Source organism: Rousettus aegyptiacus, unplaced genomic scaffold (assembly GCF_014176215.1).
Source record: "Rousettus aegyptiacus isolate mRouAeg1 unplaced genomic scaffold, mRouAeg1.p scaffold_m13_p_1, whole genome shotgun sequence".
NCBI lineage: Eukaryota > Metazoa > Chordata > Mammalia > Chiroptera > Pteropodidae > Rousettus > Rousettus aegyptiacus.
This window is the reverse complement of record NW_023416284.1, coordinates 39927551-39941638: the sequence shown is the minus strand read 5'-3', so window position 1 is coordinate 39941638 and position 14088 is coordinate 39927551. Positions and strand designations below refer to the sequence as shown.

The 14088-nt window shown below is 40.5% G+C and overlaps 1 protein-coding gene across 14 annotated transcripts in view; it reads right to left on the bottom strand.

The window, feature by feature from the left end:
• The window catches only part of FGGY (FGGY carbohydrate kinase domain containing), a 401184-nt gene that overhangs the window by 125914 nt on the left and 261182 nt on the right, over window positions 1-14088 (bottom strand). For 13 of the 14 annotated variants that reach the window (XR_001598827.2, XR_004955141.1, XR_004955142.1 and 10 more), the window contains 2 exons: window positions 6547-6694; window positions 6185-6301 (listed from right to left, as the gene is read on the bottom strand). Coding sequence is in view for 10 of the 14 variants with exons in the window: in XM_016159901.2 (XP_016015387.1) it covers window positions 6185-6301; window positions 6547-6694 (265 nt within the window). In the remaining 4 variants the exon portion in view is untranslated. The remainder of the gene's footprint in view (window positions 1-6184; window positions 6302-6546; window positions 6695-14088) is intronic. The other variant, XM_016159909.2, reaches the window with a different exon arrangement.

The window sequence follows — 14088 nt, the reverse complement described above, 5'->3', positions numbered from 1 at the left end:
AGGAAGCCACAAGGATACACCCTCTGGTTTCTACGGCGCTCTTACAAAAGTACTCATCTGAGTTGCTGACTCCATCCACATCTGACTCTGTTTAGTGCTGCCCATCTCTAGCTAGGAGTTAGTCCTCTGGGAACTGGCTAAGATCTTGTAACGCTTCCCTCCTCACTCTCTCCCCATTTTCCACATGCGCACTTGCTCTGTGCTTGCTTTGAAGAGCTTTTGGAGCAGCATTCGACCTCTCCAGCAGTTTGAGCAGCATATGGCCTTACGTTAGAAATCACAGCTCTTCAAAGAACCAGAAAGTAACTTTCTGTTCTGCAGAATGCTGTATTTCCAAAATGAAGCACAGAAAATATGTTTCAACCAATGGTGAACATGGTGTGTTCTCATGGCCTCCTATGTCTCTGAGGTAGTTTAATTCCTTGAGTGGGTATTTCAGAGAAATAATTTAAAAAAAATCAAATAATTTTTAAAAAATCAAAATGAAAAGGTCATATTAATTTGAGAATAACAACTGGTCATATATACAAGGAGGTAATAAGGACGCTTTCAAAACTCCTATAGCACTAGCTGTTTTGCAGGTACACCTGTTGGTGGGGAAACTGAGGGCCAAGGACTTAAATACAGAGAAAACTAATCACTACGCCTGTATAAAACTTGGTTCCTGTGACAAACCAAGTGATTGTTCAGCTTTTCTAGCTGGCTGTTGGTGGCTATGATTTTCATGGCTGGTGAATCCAGTCAGTCCTGAGACTAAGGCAGACAGCTCAAGATGGGCTGCTCAGAATTCAAAGGAGATACTTATCATGTGGCTGGCCACCTTGTAAATATGCAAGTAAGAATCACTTATAAGGAGCCACAGATTCAAAAGCATTTGCTGTTGCTGTCCATGCACTATGTGACAGTCTTCCCATTTGATTCTGACAATGATACATGGAAGCCTATGTCTTTCCTACTCACTGACAAGCAGATTGACCTCACAGAGCTAACCTCAGAGGTTATACAGCTGATACACTTTCCAATCAGGATGCAGATACAGGTCTGACAGCAAAACCTGGGTTCTCTTTACTAGTTCACAGGGGTAAAACTATCCAACAACCATTCAAAATAAAAACAATCACACACCCAAACAAGCATAAACCATGCAATGATTCCTGATGGTGAGAATTTAGCTTCATTTATCTCCATGCGTGACCATGTCACGTTTCTTTACTTTAAGGGTAAGAATTTTTTGTTTTGGTTTAGTATTAAAGAAACTAGAATCTCCAGTGTTAAAGGTTTTGACAATGATTGATGGCTATTACCCAAGCTTCTACTTCGTTTAAATATCGCATGCGCATTACTTAGCTCTCCATGCCTCATTTATTAACTGGAAAGGAGAACTATTTACATAGGTGACTACTTGGTCCAGGCATACTATTAAGTCGTCTACCCCCTAACTCCCATCACTTTTTAGCCCAATGCTGTAGGTTGACACTTCATCACCAAACAAAATAAAATAGCTAGTCACATGGCAGGGAGCCAACTGTTACCAGAATGAAAAAAGAAATGATTCTATCAAGCATAATGGAAGGATTCCTGGTGCCCTGTTCCTGCTTACGAGGGTAGGCGCCTAACGTGGAAGGGTTAAGAGCCAAGTTGAACCAGGTGTGGCAATTACTTTTGAACTCTGAGTCAGTGAGGGCAGGAAGGAAACTGGAACCAATACTGAGAAAAGATAAGGTCGGAGCTTTAATCCAAGGACCAAAATAAGGATGAAAATTGGAGAAAGAGTGAGAAAGCTGGTGGTCAGAACAAGGGAGCAAGGACCAGAGTGAGGAGTGTGATTCAGTATTAAGCTGAACATGACGTAGGAATTTGGACTCCTTTTTTATAGTCCTCAGTGCACTTCTCGAAGTCCAGAGTTATGAGTTAAGGCGGCCTCATGGGGATAAGAGCCCCTAAAGTCAGGATTCATATTTTTATTGAAGCTCTGCCATTTCTTGGTATTGTGAACCAGGGCAGGCCACCATTCATTTCTCGCTTGGCAAAGAAAGATGAAAATAATTGCTTAACTGTAAGACAACAGAGACATGTTCCTATCTCTGACCTAGGGACTATTGAAATTTAAACAGTAAAAAAGCTATAGCCCCCACCCTCCAAATGTTTTTCTAGTAAATTTAAAATATACGCTGTATCTTATGACAGCCCTGATCTTATTTTTCTTCAGTGAAAGTTATGTTTATCACCCTCAATGCAGGTTTTAATTCTATTTAGTATTTTTGGTTGTCTTTATCACTTCCTTTTTTTCTTCCATTCCACCGACTTTTCTTCCAAACTCATTTTTTCCTAAAAAGTTTCTACCCTATTTCATAGAGATGTGCCTTTAAAAAAATCCCATTGAATATGTCAAGGAGTTTTTAATATTTTCTTTTGGCTTCCGTAATAAATATTTTTAAAGAGGCCCTTCCCTAAGTGTTCAATATGGTATTTCTTTTTCTTTGTATGCAACATGGTTTTCTTAATGGACTCACTTTATTATTTTTTTATTCATTCTAACTAGAGTTATACATACATATTCAGTGTTTCCCAGCATACAGTCCTCATGATTTACTTCCAACCCAACTCACTGGAGCTTGCATTTTGCCTCTTTAGATCTACAGCTAGTTGTCAATTTCAATAGGCTAGTGGTTTTTATTTTGTTGGCCAGAGGTGGGTCACCACTGCCCAGGTGTCTAATCCTAAAACAGCAGTCATGTAAAACTACACCCTTCCTCCACATTCACAGAGTTTTCCTGTCTCTGCCCCATTAACAGAGCATTTTTTTTTTTTTTTAAACTCAGGATCCTTAGCATGCAGGGCACCACCACCATTCATCCTAAATCAGACTCCCTGCTCAGTTGGCTTCTTGGGTTGGCAGTTTTCTAATGGACTGAACTGAAAGAGAAGATAAGATTCGGGTTGTGTAGGAGTTCTGGGAAATTCAACTTGCTGGCTGCTTCCAAAAAGCAAAACAAAACAAAAACTCTAACCACAGTAGGAGGGTAGAGGGATGACTGTCCTCTTTTTATCCTTAAAGGGGCCTTGCATTTTTAAGTGAAGGAGCAAAAGGTGGAGATGTCCAAACTCTTCCAAGGCTAGTGGTTTACCATGCTCATACGTCATGTATTACGGTTATCAAACAAGTTATATTTAGACTTTTAGATGACAGAAAATATGCCCAGATTCTGAGAATGTCAATTCTAGTTTTCCTAGCTGAATGTCATCTTAATTGTCAAAGTCAGCATGAGTTAATGATTTCTTTGAATCTTCATCGGTTATTTTCAAGTGAAGCAGAGAAAGGTTGTATGAGGGCTTCCTAACCAAATGCCAGTTTTTAAAAAAATTTTAAAGTCAGATATTTACAGAGTACCCCCTTCAGCTTACATAGATGTTTATGTTACAGGTATCACACTGTATAATGATCACACACACACACACACACACACACACACATATGTACAGTAATTATCTTCCCTACTTTCATGTGAACTCAGGACAGGAACGGTTTCTTTTTTCCTTTGTGTTCATAGTAGGTGAACAATAAACAATGAATGAATGAATGAATGTTTAACCAAAGTAAGAGACAAGAGTCAAAGTAAGAGACAAGATGCAAGAGTAAAGAGCTAAGACAGCATAATGCTGCTGAAGCAGACGGAGAATAAGGAGTGCCCAGTGGTTCTGAGAAAATCTTTTCTTATTATCAAGATAAAATGCTAAATGCAACCTACCATGGGTAAGACAATGAAATAAGAAGCCAGGATCACAGACATTCATATGCCATGCTCTCTCCTCCCCTCTAGAACACTGCATATACTATGACTTCCCTGGCCCCAAACCCTCTTATCCACTTCACTCAGTGTCAACGTCACCGCCTAGTTGATGCCTTTCTTGGCCAGTGAAAACAGGTTGGGTCTCATCTTCTATGCATGTAGGGAGCCCTGGACACTGAGTGGTACCTGGAGCTTGACCCAATATCCCTGATGCTTGTTTATATATTGACTGCTCCCAACAAAGTAATATTCCCAAGAGCTGGAATTATGGCTAGTTACCCTTATACCTACTACCATCTATAACAGGGCCTGTGTTTGTTTGTTAAAATAACTGACTGACAAATGTATCCATAATTAAGATAAAATGGGAGCTGCTTCTCTGAATTTACTTGGACATTAATATTGGTATTAAATACTTATCATACGGATAGTAAGAGCAGCAACTAATCCATTCAGTATTGGCAAATTGTTCATACGTATTTTTTCTAAAAGAATACAAGATCTCTTTCTTATCTCCATGTTGACTATAAATTATCAATAAGTACACATTAAACACTTAGTATGTGCCCAGAGAAACATTTCAAGAGCCCAAAGAAGAAATCACATATGGTTCTTGCCCTACTGGGGTTACCCTGACAATTCTAGTTGCTATGTATATATTTTATCAAACACTGCCCTCCCTTCCCTTGAAATATGCTCCATAAATGTAGGAATTATTGTACCTTACTGTATCGACAGCAGTGCTTGGCACATAGTAGGTACCAAATAAATATTTATGGAATAAGTGCTGGAGACAGCAGTCATTGTAGGTTCTGACAAAAGGCTAACACGGTTTTCAGGATGATTATTTTGATGTTTCCCATAATTGGACTGAGGGAAAGAGATTTGGAGGAAATTTTTTAGCTCAGAATTTCCTTCCTTCTATCTTATCTAGGTCACCTTCTCCTTCCAGTGCTGAGATGTAAACTCATGAAGTGACAGCTATTCTAATGTTAGCTTAACCCATGAACAGTTATGAAAGAAAAACACTGATAAGAAATATCGGGTAATATATGAGGCGTGTTTATAAACCAGTGAAACTTTAAAGAAAACAAACACAGTAGGGGCTTTGATATAATTGGGCATATTTCCACATGTAAGAAATCTCCTTTGGTGAGTAAGCACTTATTCTAATGAGGCAGGCCTTCATAAAAATACTCCATGGTCTCTTTTGGAATTGCAGTCTGCATTTGGGCTACCTTTATTAGAATATCCTTTGATGCTAATTCTTAAGTCTTTGAATGTTGGGCTTGGTTTTAAGAAATAGACAAAAGCCACTGGGAGCCATGGCACCTGTCATGCTGGGAGCTGAAACTGGGTAGATAGAGAGTGGCAAGGGGAGGACCCCAAGGGAATGACTCCAGATCCAGGATCATTTTACTATAAAACTGTGCTTTGTTTTGGGATCATTTTATGAATTGACACTCATTTTTGTACCCATACAAAAATGTGTTCTTCCCCTAACCTCTGTCTGCATCCAGAGAGTCAGTTATCTGAAAGTATGGCTTTCTAGCTGCAACCTGTAGCCACATGGCCCTCTCCAGATACTTCCCCTTCTGCTTCCACAGGCTAAATAATTTTTGTTGTGTGGCCACACTTCATGGACTCCAGATACACATAACTTTTGCTGTGTCCAATTTTCTTTTCACCTTGACTCTTTTTTTTTTTTTTTTTAGCATAAGTTGATTATGTCAACAAGATAATGAAAATAAAGATCAAGTCTTCCTTTTGGCATTGTAAAAATATTTAAAACCATCTCAGTGAAATTAATCACAAACCATAGAATTCTGAGTCTTGAAGTACTTCGGGCCAGCAGGCCTCTCCATTGTCATGCAGTGCACAAACCTTACCTTGCTCGCCGCCTCCACTCTGAATTCTCCACCTTAATTTACCTCACACTCTGCTTCTCAGCTTTTGCAGCTTCCTAAATTCTGTATTGATAGCTTATTTTCTTATTTGTGGCCTCTCCTGGCCTCTTAGAACTGAAGCTTAACTCTATTTCTTTCACTTTCACATGAATCTTGATGGCTATACTACTCTTAGCCACCTAATCCCACTTGGCCACCAAGATGTTATATCTTAGCTTAGGTGGTTATGAGCTTTCCCACCAATTTCATCCTGGTCCCTCCGGGAGAGCCCGGACTCTCTGCACTGGAAGTGACCCTTAATGTCACTGAGACTTGAATTTATCCACCAATGTAAGTTATTAATTATATTTTACTTTTACCAAAGTTCCATCTGAAATCCTAATCATATTAGCATGGACTCTGAAATAGCTCTGACTTACAGAGACCAGGCAGATGTGTGTCTGTGGCAAGCAAGACCATGGGTGGTAATATTTCCCACTCACTTACCAGGCAGCCTGGGGATGGAGATGGAAAACATGACTTCAAACTGATGTAAATACAAAAATTACACAGCCAGGGGCTCACAACTTCCAGCCACTCCACAGGACAAAGAGGCAGCAGTAGCTAAATGTAAGAAATACTGCTTTTAGCGCTCTCAAGATTGGCTCAGAAACAAGGAGAACTTTCAGCAGATCATCCTGTGGAGCAGCAAGAGCCTTCATGACAGCAGCGCGTCTGCAGGAAGCTAGTGGGCTGTTGGCCTGTTTTGTTTAGTTTTCTTCTTTTCCTTTCTCCCCACTTTGCCTCTTCCAAATTTTGTCGCCCTTTGGCCTGCCTTCACCTTTGAGCAAGGACTGGCTGTCACTTACCATGCCCTTTAGTGTCAGATCTGCTAAGGGAGACCGGTTGCCATGGAAATCTGGCCAAACATGTAAATCAACAGTGAGGAAACCCACAGGCTGAGCCTTCTTAATTAGATCCAGGTGACTGTTCAAATATGCATATACACTCTGGCATCTGGAAGAGAAGCAAATTTTGTTTTTAAAAGGGGGGTAGGGTCAGGGAGCGAACTGTTCTGCAGAAAGAAACCATTTGTACTTTCACGTCAGATCCAGAAGGTAAGCAGAGTCCCAAAAGCTTCAGCAAAGAAACTACCCCAAACCCATAGAAAACAGCATTCCATACTTTCACATCATTGTATGGTATGTCCTAGAAGAGGGTGGAAAGGTTTGGAATCTGAAGACCAGATTTAGGAACAGCTTTAGCCCTAGTAGGTGTGTAACCATGAGAAAGTTATTCAAACTTTCCGAACCACTTTCTTTGCATCTGTAAAACAAGATACATATTCCCCGTCCAACTTACCTCACAGGGCTGTTGTGAAGATCAAAGGAGATTATGTATGTGAAGATACAGTATTTTATAAAGTGTACAATACTGTACATATGTAAAGGATTTTTTAAAATTGGTATTCCTACTTGTAATAATAACGATGAGATGACGAATGGAGGCAAAAATAAGTTCCCAGACTCAGGAAAGGAGCTTGCTAAGGGAAGTGATAGAAGGAGTGAATGCAGTTAGGATCAGGAATTAGGACACTTGATTTCTAACCTTGATCCACCAAATGATATTGCATTAGTTCTTTCTCCTGTTTCAGCCTCAGTTCCTTCATGTGTAGAATGAGAGAGTCTGAGTACCAATCTCAGTCTTTACGTGTTCAGGTGAGAGGGAGGTGGAGATGATGGGTTTGGGAGTCGAGGCAGTCCTAGGTTCAAATCTTGGTTCTCCCTGTCCCAGCTGGGTAACATGGGCCAATGACATAACCTCCCTGAACTTCGGTTTTCCCATACATTAAGAACAGCTACCTCACTGGGTTAAATTTCGCTGCATGTCACAAAGATTCAAGATGGCTACCTCCTCCTCTTTAAAAGTGCTTTCTTCTCAAAGTCCTGAATCAACAGTTCTAGAAGAAAGTGGGTTTATCAGAGGTTGGCATCCATGCGACTTCCCACTGGTGTCTTTGGAACAATAGCTTTAATGGTTAAAAACATGGCTTAAATAACAGCAGAAAAAAATAGGAAATCAGTATCCAAGGGAGGTTATACCTAAGATACCTAAGACCGTATTTATTATTGACATTTAAAACATGTTTTAGGAGTACAGCTCAGAGGTTTCAAGTTCCAGCTTTGTGACACTGAGTGTTCCCATGGATTCCATGAAGTTCCTGGAAGTTTTATAAATCAAAGAAGAGCAGAACAGTGGTTTTCAAGCTCTTTTACTGAATAAAAATGTTGTGTTGAACTCCAATATAGAAAAGAGAAAAGCAAAACAGCTCTATGTAAGTGCATGAGGGACTGTAAGTGTGAGAATGTGTGTGTGTGTGTGTGTGTGTGTGTGTGTGTGTGTGTGTGATGTATGCTGGGTAGAGGCAAGGGCGGTCCTACCTACCAGGCAATCTTTTTGCTTTTTGCTGTGACACCTCGTTTCTACCTGTAAAAATCTGCCTTAGATCACATTAGGAGGACAGCAGTGTGGTTGGAAAAAGGCTCACCAACCACATCATCATCAACTGCGGCTCCTTGAGTGTGCTCCAGGCCTTCAACCAGAGCTTGGTGAAGCAAACACTGTTAATGTCCCTTTACAAGAGGGACATTGAAGAGGTGAAGCGCTTACTTGACAGAGTCCAAATCTAAACTCTTCTCTGTGTGACTCTGAAGCCATGCATTTCCTGTATTCCAGTTCAGTAATGATTTGCCAAAGTCCCTCCTTCAAACTCTGCTTTAGCATGCTTGTGTGATAGTGTCAGGAAAGGCTCCTCCAAGGCCTCCATGAAAGGTGGGACCAGAATCATCTATCGAGATAGAATATGATCACATCCTGATTTCCTATTTCCCTGCTCTCTCTCTGCTGCTGGTCCAACACAAACCACACTGACAACAAAAGCCAAGAGAACATCTTTTCCAGCAAGAAGTCAAGAGTCTGCACTAATTCTAGCAACATTTTTCTTTAGAATAGCATCACTGCACTTAGAGTAAAGGGATTTTTTTTTTTTTTTAAAAGAAGTGCGTGTCTATAAATCTTTTCATTTGCCTCTCAAGGAATCTCAGAGCAGGGCATTTGGTTTCAGACATCTGGGTCAATAAGAACCTATAGGCCTAATTACTATTGATTCGTCATTGTCTCATTTACCGCGGGTCTTTGCAAACAGTGAGATTCATTTAGCCTCTGCATATATGGTCACTCATGCACTAATGAGATCCCTAGGGGACGGGGCATATGCTTACCCCTTTGACTCCTAACCTCCTCGCAGCTGTATGTTTATTCTTTGAATGCAGCCTTTCTCCTGCACGTTTTTTCAATTATACCTTACCATGTGTGCTATCTGAGTATATCATTCAAAATGAAATGCACTTGGAAAACATTAAAATAACGAATGCACATCATTATTCACATAATTTTAACCTTGCATGATGCCTTTTTTGGTTCTGACTTTGATTCATTTTGTATGTTTTATCAATTCCTTCTCAAATGGCTGTCTGCCCTCTTCCAGCTTGGGAATCACATATTAACTATTCCAAACAGATCATTCTCCCTCCCTCTCATGAACTCCAGGCTCATATATCCTGTCTTAGAGGGAGAAATTCTTGCTGTCTTAGTCCTGCTGAGTACAATAAAGAAAATACAGTTTGAACGATCACAAAGTGACTTCACCATGCACCAGCTGTGTGATCAGGTACACTGAACCTCTCTGAACCTAGTTTACTTCTTTTGCAATCAGAGCTGATATTTGTACCTTACAGGTTCTTATGAATATTAAATATAGAGTCCTGAGAACCATAAAATGGTAGATGATCAACACATAGTTCCCTCTCCTTTCTAGCTTTAGAAAAATCCAAGAGTCTGGGAAGATTTTTTCAGACTTCATTTTTTTATAATCTTAAATACAGATAGAACCCCTGGAATCTCCATTCTCCCCTCCCTGTCCATAAATCATTTAACTTTCTGGATTCATAGGCTGCCCAGAAGTATGGTGACCATACCTGCAAACCAAAAATCCGAATACTTTGTTTAACAGAAGAATTGGTCCCTTTTCAGGAGTAAGAGAGTCTTGGAAAAGAAGTTTTCACACTGTCTGTCTCCAGATCCTCACTTCTTGAGCCACCACAATATGTATTCTGCCTGCTCCATTTTACTGACACTGGTCCCATCGTGAGGAACAATACTTCCTCTGCTGCTAACTCTCCACTGGACAATAATTTGCCTTTATTTCACTTGAATTCTCTTCCACTTTTTGCACCACTTGACCACTTCTTACTCATTTGTTCTCTGGCCTTTGTTTCCAGGACATTATACTCTTTTGGTTTTACCTCCTCTCTAGCTCATTCTCTTCCTTTACTTGTCCCTTAAATACCTAAAGTCTCCCAGAGATCTGTCCTCATCCCTCTTCTTGCTCTTTATATACCCTTGGGTGATTCTGTCCTCCTCTCAAAGTTCCAGTTACCATCTAGGGCTGAGGACTCCCGAACATATGCCCTTACCTCGTGCTCATTTCTATCTCATGAGTTCCAGGCCAAATATCCAACTGCTCATCAAATGTTTCCTCTTAAGATGTCCAAAGGGACTTTGACAAAAATGAATCATATGACAGACATAGTCTTTTCTGGTATACCCACTCTTCCTTCTGTGTTTCTTGGGATTAATCAAAGCCAATCTCATCTAAGCCATTGCTCAAGTAACCATTTGAGGAAAAGAGTCAGCTGTTCCCCTCAGCTCTCAAATTTAATTTTTCACCAGGACTTGTCAATTTACTAACTTAAATATCCCTCTAACCAGAAGACTTTGTCCAGCTCAACTGCTTCTACTTTATTCAGGTCACATGTAAATGCCTGGATTAGAGCTTTGGCCTCCTACGTTATTTCCCCTCTTGAAATCTTGCTCCCTATATTTCCGGTACTCCTTCTTGGACGATTCTCCAAAAATGCAACTTTGATTATGACTTCTGCCCCTGTCTAAACTCTTCTGCGCTTCCTCTCTATTGTCCTCAAGAGAAAGCACAAACTTCCTTGCCTAGCACGAGATAGTCTTCATTACCTAGCTCTTCCTACATTGCACTGTATGGCATACATGGTTTTCATTCTTCCTTCCTCCTCACCCCCTGCACACACCATGCCATAATCACACTAAACTACTTTTAATTTCCATAACATGCTTCTGGATGCTTGCCTATTCTGCTTCCTCTTGCCTAGAACTCTCTTCTTTGCTTTCTTTACCTAGTTCTGTCAATCATCATTCTAGACTCATCTTTGATACCACCTTTTGGAGGCCAATCTTGGACCAAAGCTTCTTTCACTGCCGAAGGCCACATAGCAACCCACACAGAATACAACTGCCTCAGCTCTCTTCCTCACTCTTCAATCCCAACTTTATAAGAGGAAAGAAGGAATGATCCTGACATATTCAAGCACCCTCAGAAGTAGAATGCCACCTGTCCTTATCACCTATGTTGGGGGTCTGACAATATCTGTTCCCTCTGGTTTGGAAAGAAAGCCCTGCAGGAACACTGATTACATTATCTCCTTACTTATAAACCTGCAATGGCTAACCACTGTCTGTTGGACAAAATCAGTTTTTTATCTTGGCTTATAAGGCCCTAGTTGACTTGGACCCTGCCCTTGTCTCTAACTTTACCTTGCCTGCTATGGATTGTGGCCTAATATCAATTCCCCAGCCTTCTCTTCAAGGTTTTCATATATGTCAGGCCCTTCTGCTCTTCACATGGTTAGCTCCTTTTTATCCCTCAAATCTTAACTGTCCCTCCACCAGCCAGGGCTTTCCTGATCATCTTGCCTAGATGAGGTTTCCCTGGTATTCTATCATTGCACTCTGTTAATTTCTTTCGTATCATGCTTGGTCCCTGTACGCTTACTTACTTGTTCATTTGTTTGTTAATTGCCTACGGCCTCCTTTGGACTTTAAGTTACATGAAGGCAGAGCATTGCAAGAATACATTCAGGATTTAGCAGAGAACCTGGCACATAGTACCACTCATAAGTATACATTAAATAGATAAATGGCACTTTTTCCCCCACTGTATGGTAATATTTTATCTGTATCATCTCTGGAATCTGAACTCTTTCCGGGAAAGAACCATATCTTATTCATCCTTTCAGATGCTCAAAACATAGTTACTAAAATGTAAAAAGAATATAGATCCAATACATAATATTAGCACTGAAATTTCTAAGATGTTGATACCATTGTATCTCATTGTAGCACTGGGCTTCCCAAGGGTGGATCTCTGGAGTCATATGACTACAACGCTCCAGGCATGCCAGTGTGCACCTCGGAAAGGGACAGGGAAAAGGACAAACATCTTATGACACCCTCTTCCCATGTTCCAGGCATGTGCTAGGCTACAGGGAACCCGGTGAAAGTTAGAAAATGGAGAATTTATTTCTTAAGTCAGTACAGCCTTCAGTTTTCTAGAGAGGACCCTGATGCCCTGAGCACTTTCTTATCCTTGCATGCAAAACAGAAGCCTAATAAAGGTATTATAATAGCTAGCTTCTTTCTATTTAAGAAACATTTCTCATCCAAAAGCCATCAAGAATTTACTGATTATCATGGCACGCCCTAGGGAATGAAAGGTATTAATATCTCCACCCTGGTTCCGTGAATGTACTAGCTCAGGGAGCCTAGTAAATACTTGGTGTTAGACTGATGGCCTCAGTTGTCAGACTGAGGGATGGAAGTTGACAAAGCCATAAAGGCCAAGGGAGCAATCTGAGAACACAAGAGCAGAATAGAAAGAGAATAATCTTTAGAAATGTAGTCTGAGAGCTCTCTATAATATTCATTTCTTCATTTAGAATTAAACGAGATAATATACAGAAAACCATCACTAAGCTCAGTGTCGGGGACAATGCGAATTCTTAATAAATGTGCTTATCCTTTTTTTTTTTTTTTTCCTTTTCTTGCTTCAGGGGGATTTATACAACCTTTAATGGGGAGCTTTAAAAGTACCTGAGATTTGGTATACTGGGGACCAGTGCATTTCAGGAAATTGATCCTCAGAGGGATTGTGGGAATCACAGAAGCAAAAGAGGTCTGAGGCATAAATTAGATGAAGAAAAACAGATGATCTTCAAAGGAATAACAAAAAATCCAGAGAAAGTGGAGGGAAAATAAAAAGACAGGTTGAGAGAAAGTGAATTAGGAGAACTTCATGTTGACAATCTGAAGGGACCTAAACCAATAGAATCACAATGAGAAATGACTTCTGCTAACAGTAACCTTGCAAAAGTAACTGAGAACAAGCTGAGCTTATCTGTTTACAATCTTCCTCTCCAGCAGACCATAAGCTGAGGTCAGGGGTCACACCTCCCACCCTGTCCCTCTGTCCCCACCAATGGTCTAGTTGACCCTCCACAGAGCAGCCGACTTAATCCTTTTGAAGGTAAATCTGACTGGGTCCTTCTCCTGCTAAAGAACTAAAATCTTGAAAAACAATCCAGTGTCCTTACAACGACTCGCACAGTTTGGCCCTTGGCTGACTTTCAGCCCTCACCTGTCCTCTGCTCTCTCCCACTTTGGTCCAGTCTCAGTGGCCTTTACAATGTCCCTGGAACTGCTCAAGGCCTTGGGCCTTGCTGTTCCTTCGTACTGGAGGGATCTTCCCTGTATAACTATAATTTATTCTCATTCTTTATTCAGAGTCCTGCTCAAGGGTCACCTCGTCAAGGATGGTTTCCCCACCTGAAAGAGTTCCCACCCCAACACCCCTATTCTATATTCCTTACTCATCTCTATTTTTCTTTAGAATGTTAATCAATTCCTGGTGCGCAGATGCATTTTCTCTCTCTCCACACAAACAGGCACACACACGTGTGTGTGTGTGTGTGTAATTTCCATGAAAGCAGAGACTTTTTTTTTTTTGCTTTGTTCACTCTTGTATCATAAATGCCCATAAGACACTCATCATACAGTCAGAGGAATGAATTTGAACCTTGGCTCTGCTGCCGACCTGGAATTCAGCACTTCTGGATTAAGCCAACATCTTCCTGCTAAATCTTGACATCACCAGAAACTCAGTTTGAGACACTGGTAGTCAAGGTTCCATAACAGAATTAAGACAATAATTAATTTAGAGGAAAAGAGCCAAAGTTATGATCAATGTTAAAAGATCTCTGGCTACACAGTGAAATATCTGGCTATTTGGCCCCACACAGAGAGAGACTTTGGTTGCCAGTTACATGCATGGGCACATCTAGTTAGTGTTTACTTAATTTATAAGCTCATAAAGACATTTCTCTTTAGGGATGTCTTATATAAAAGAATTATGGTAAATCAAGAGTATAAAATACTAAACCTGTTTATCAACACTTGTTTTTGCAGTTTAAAATAGGATTTGCGGA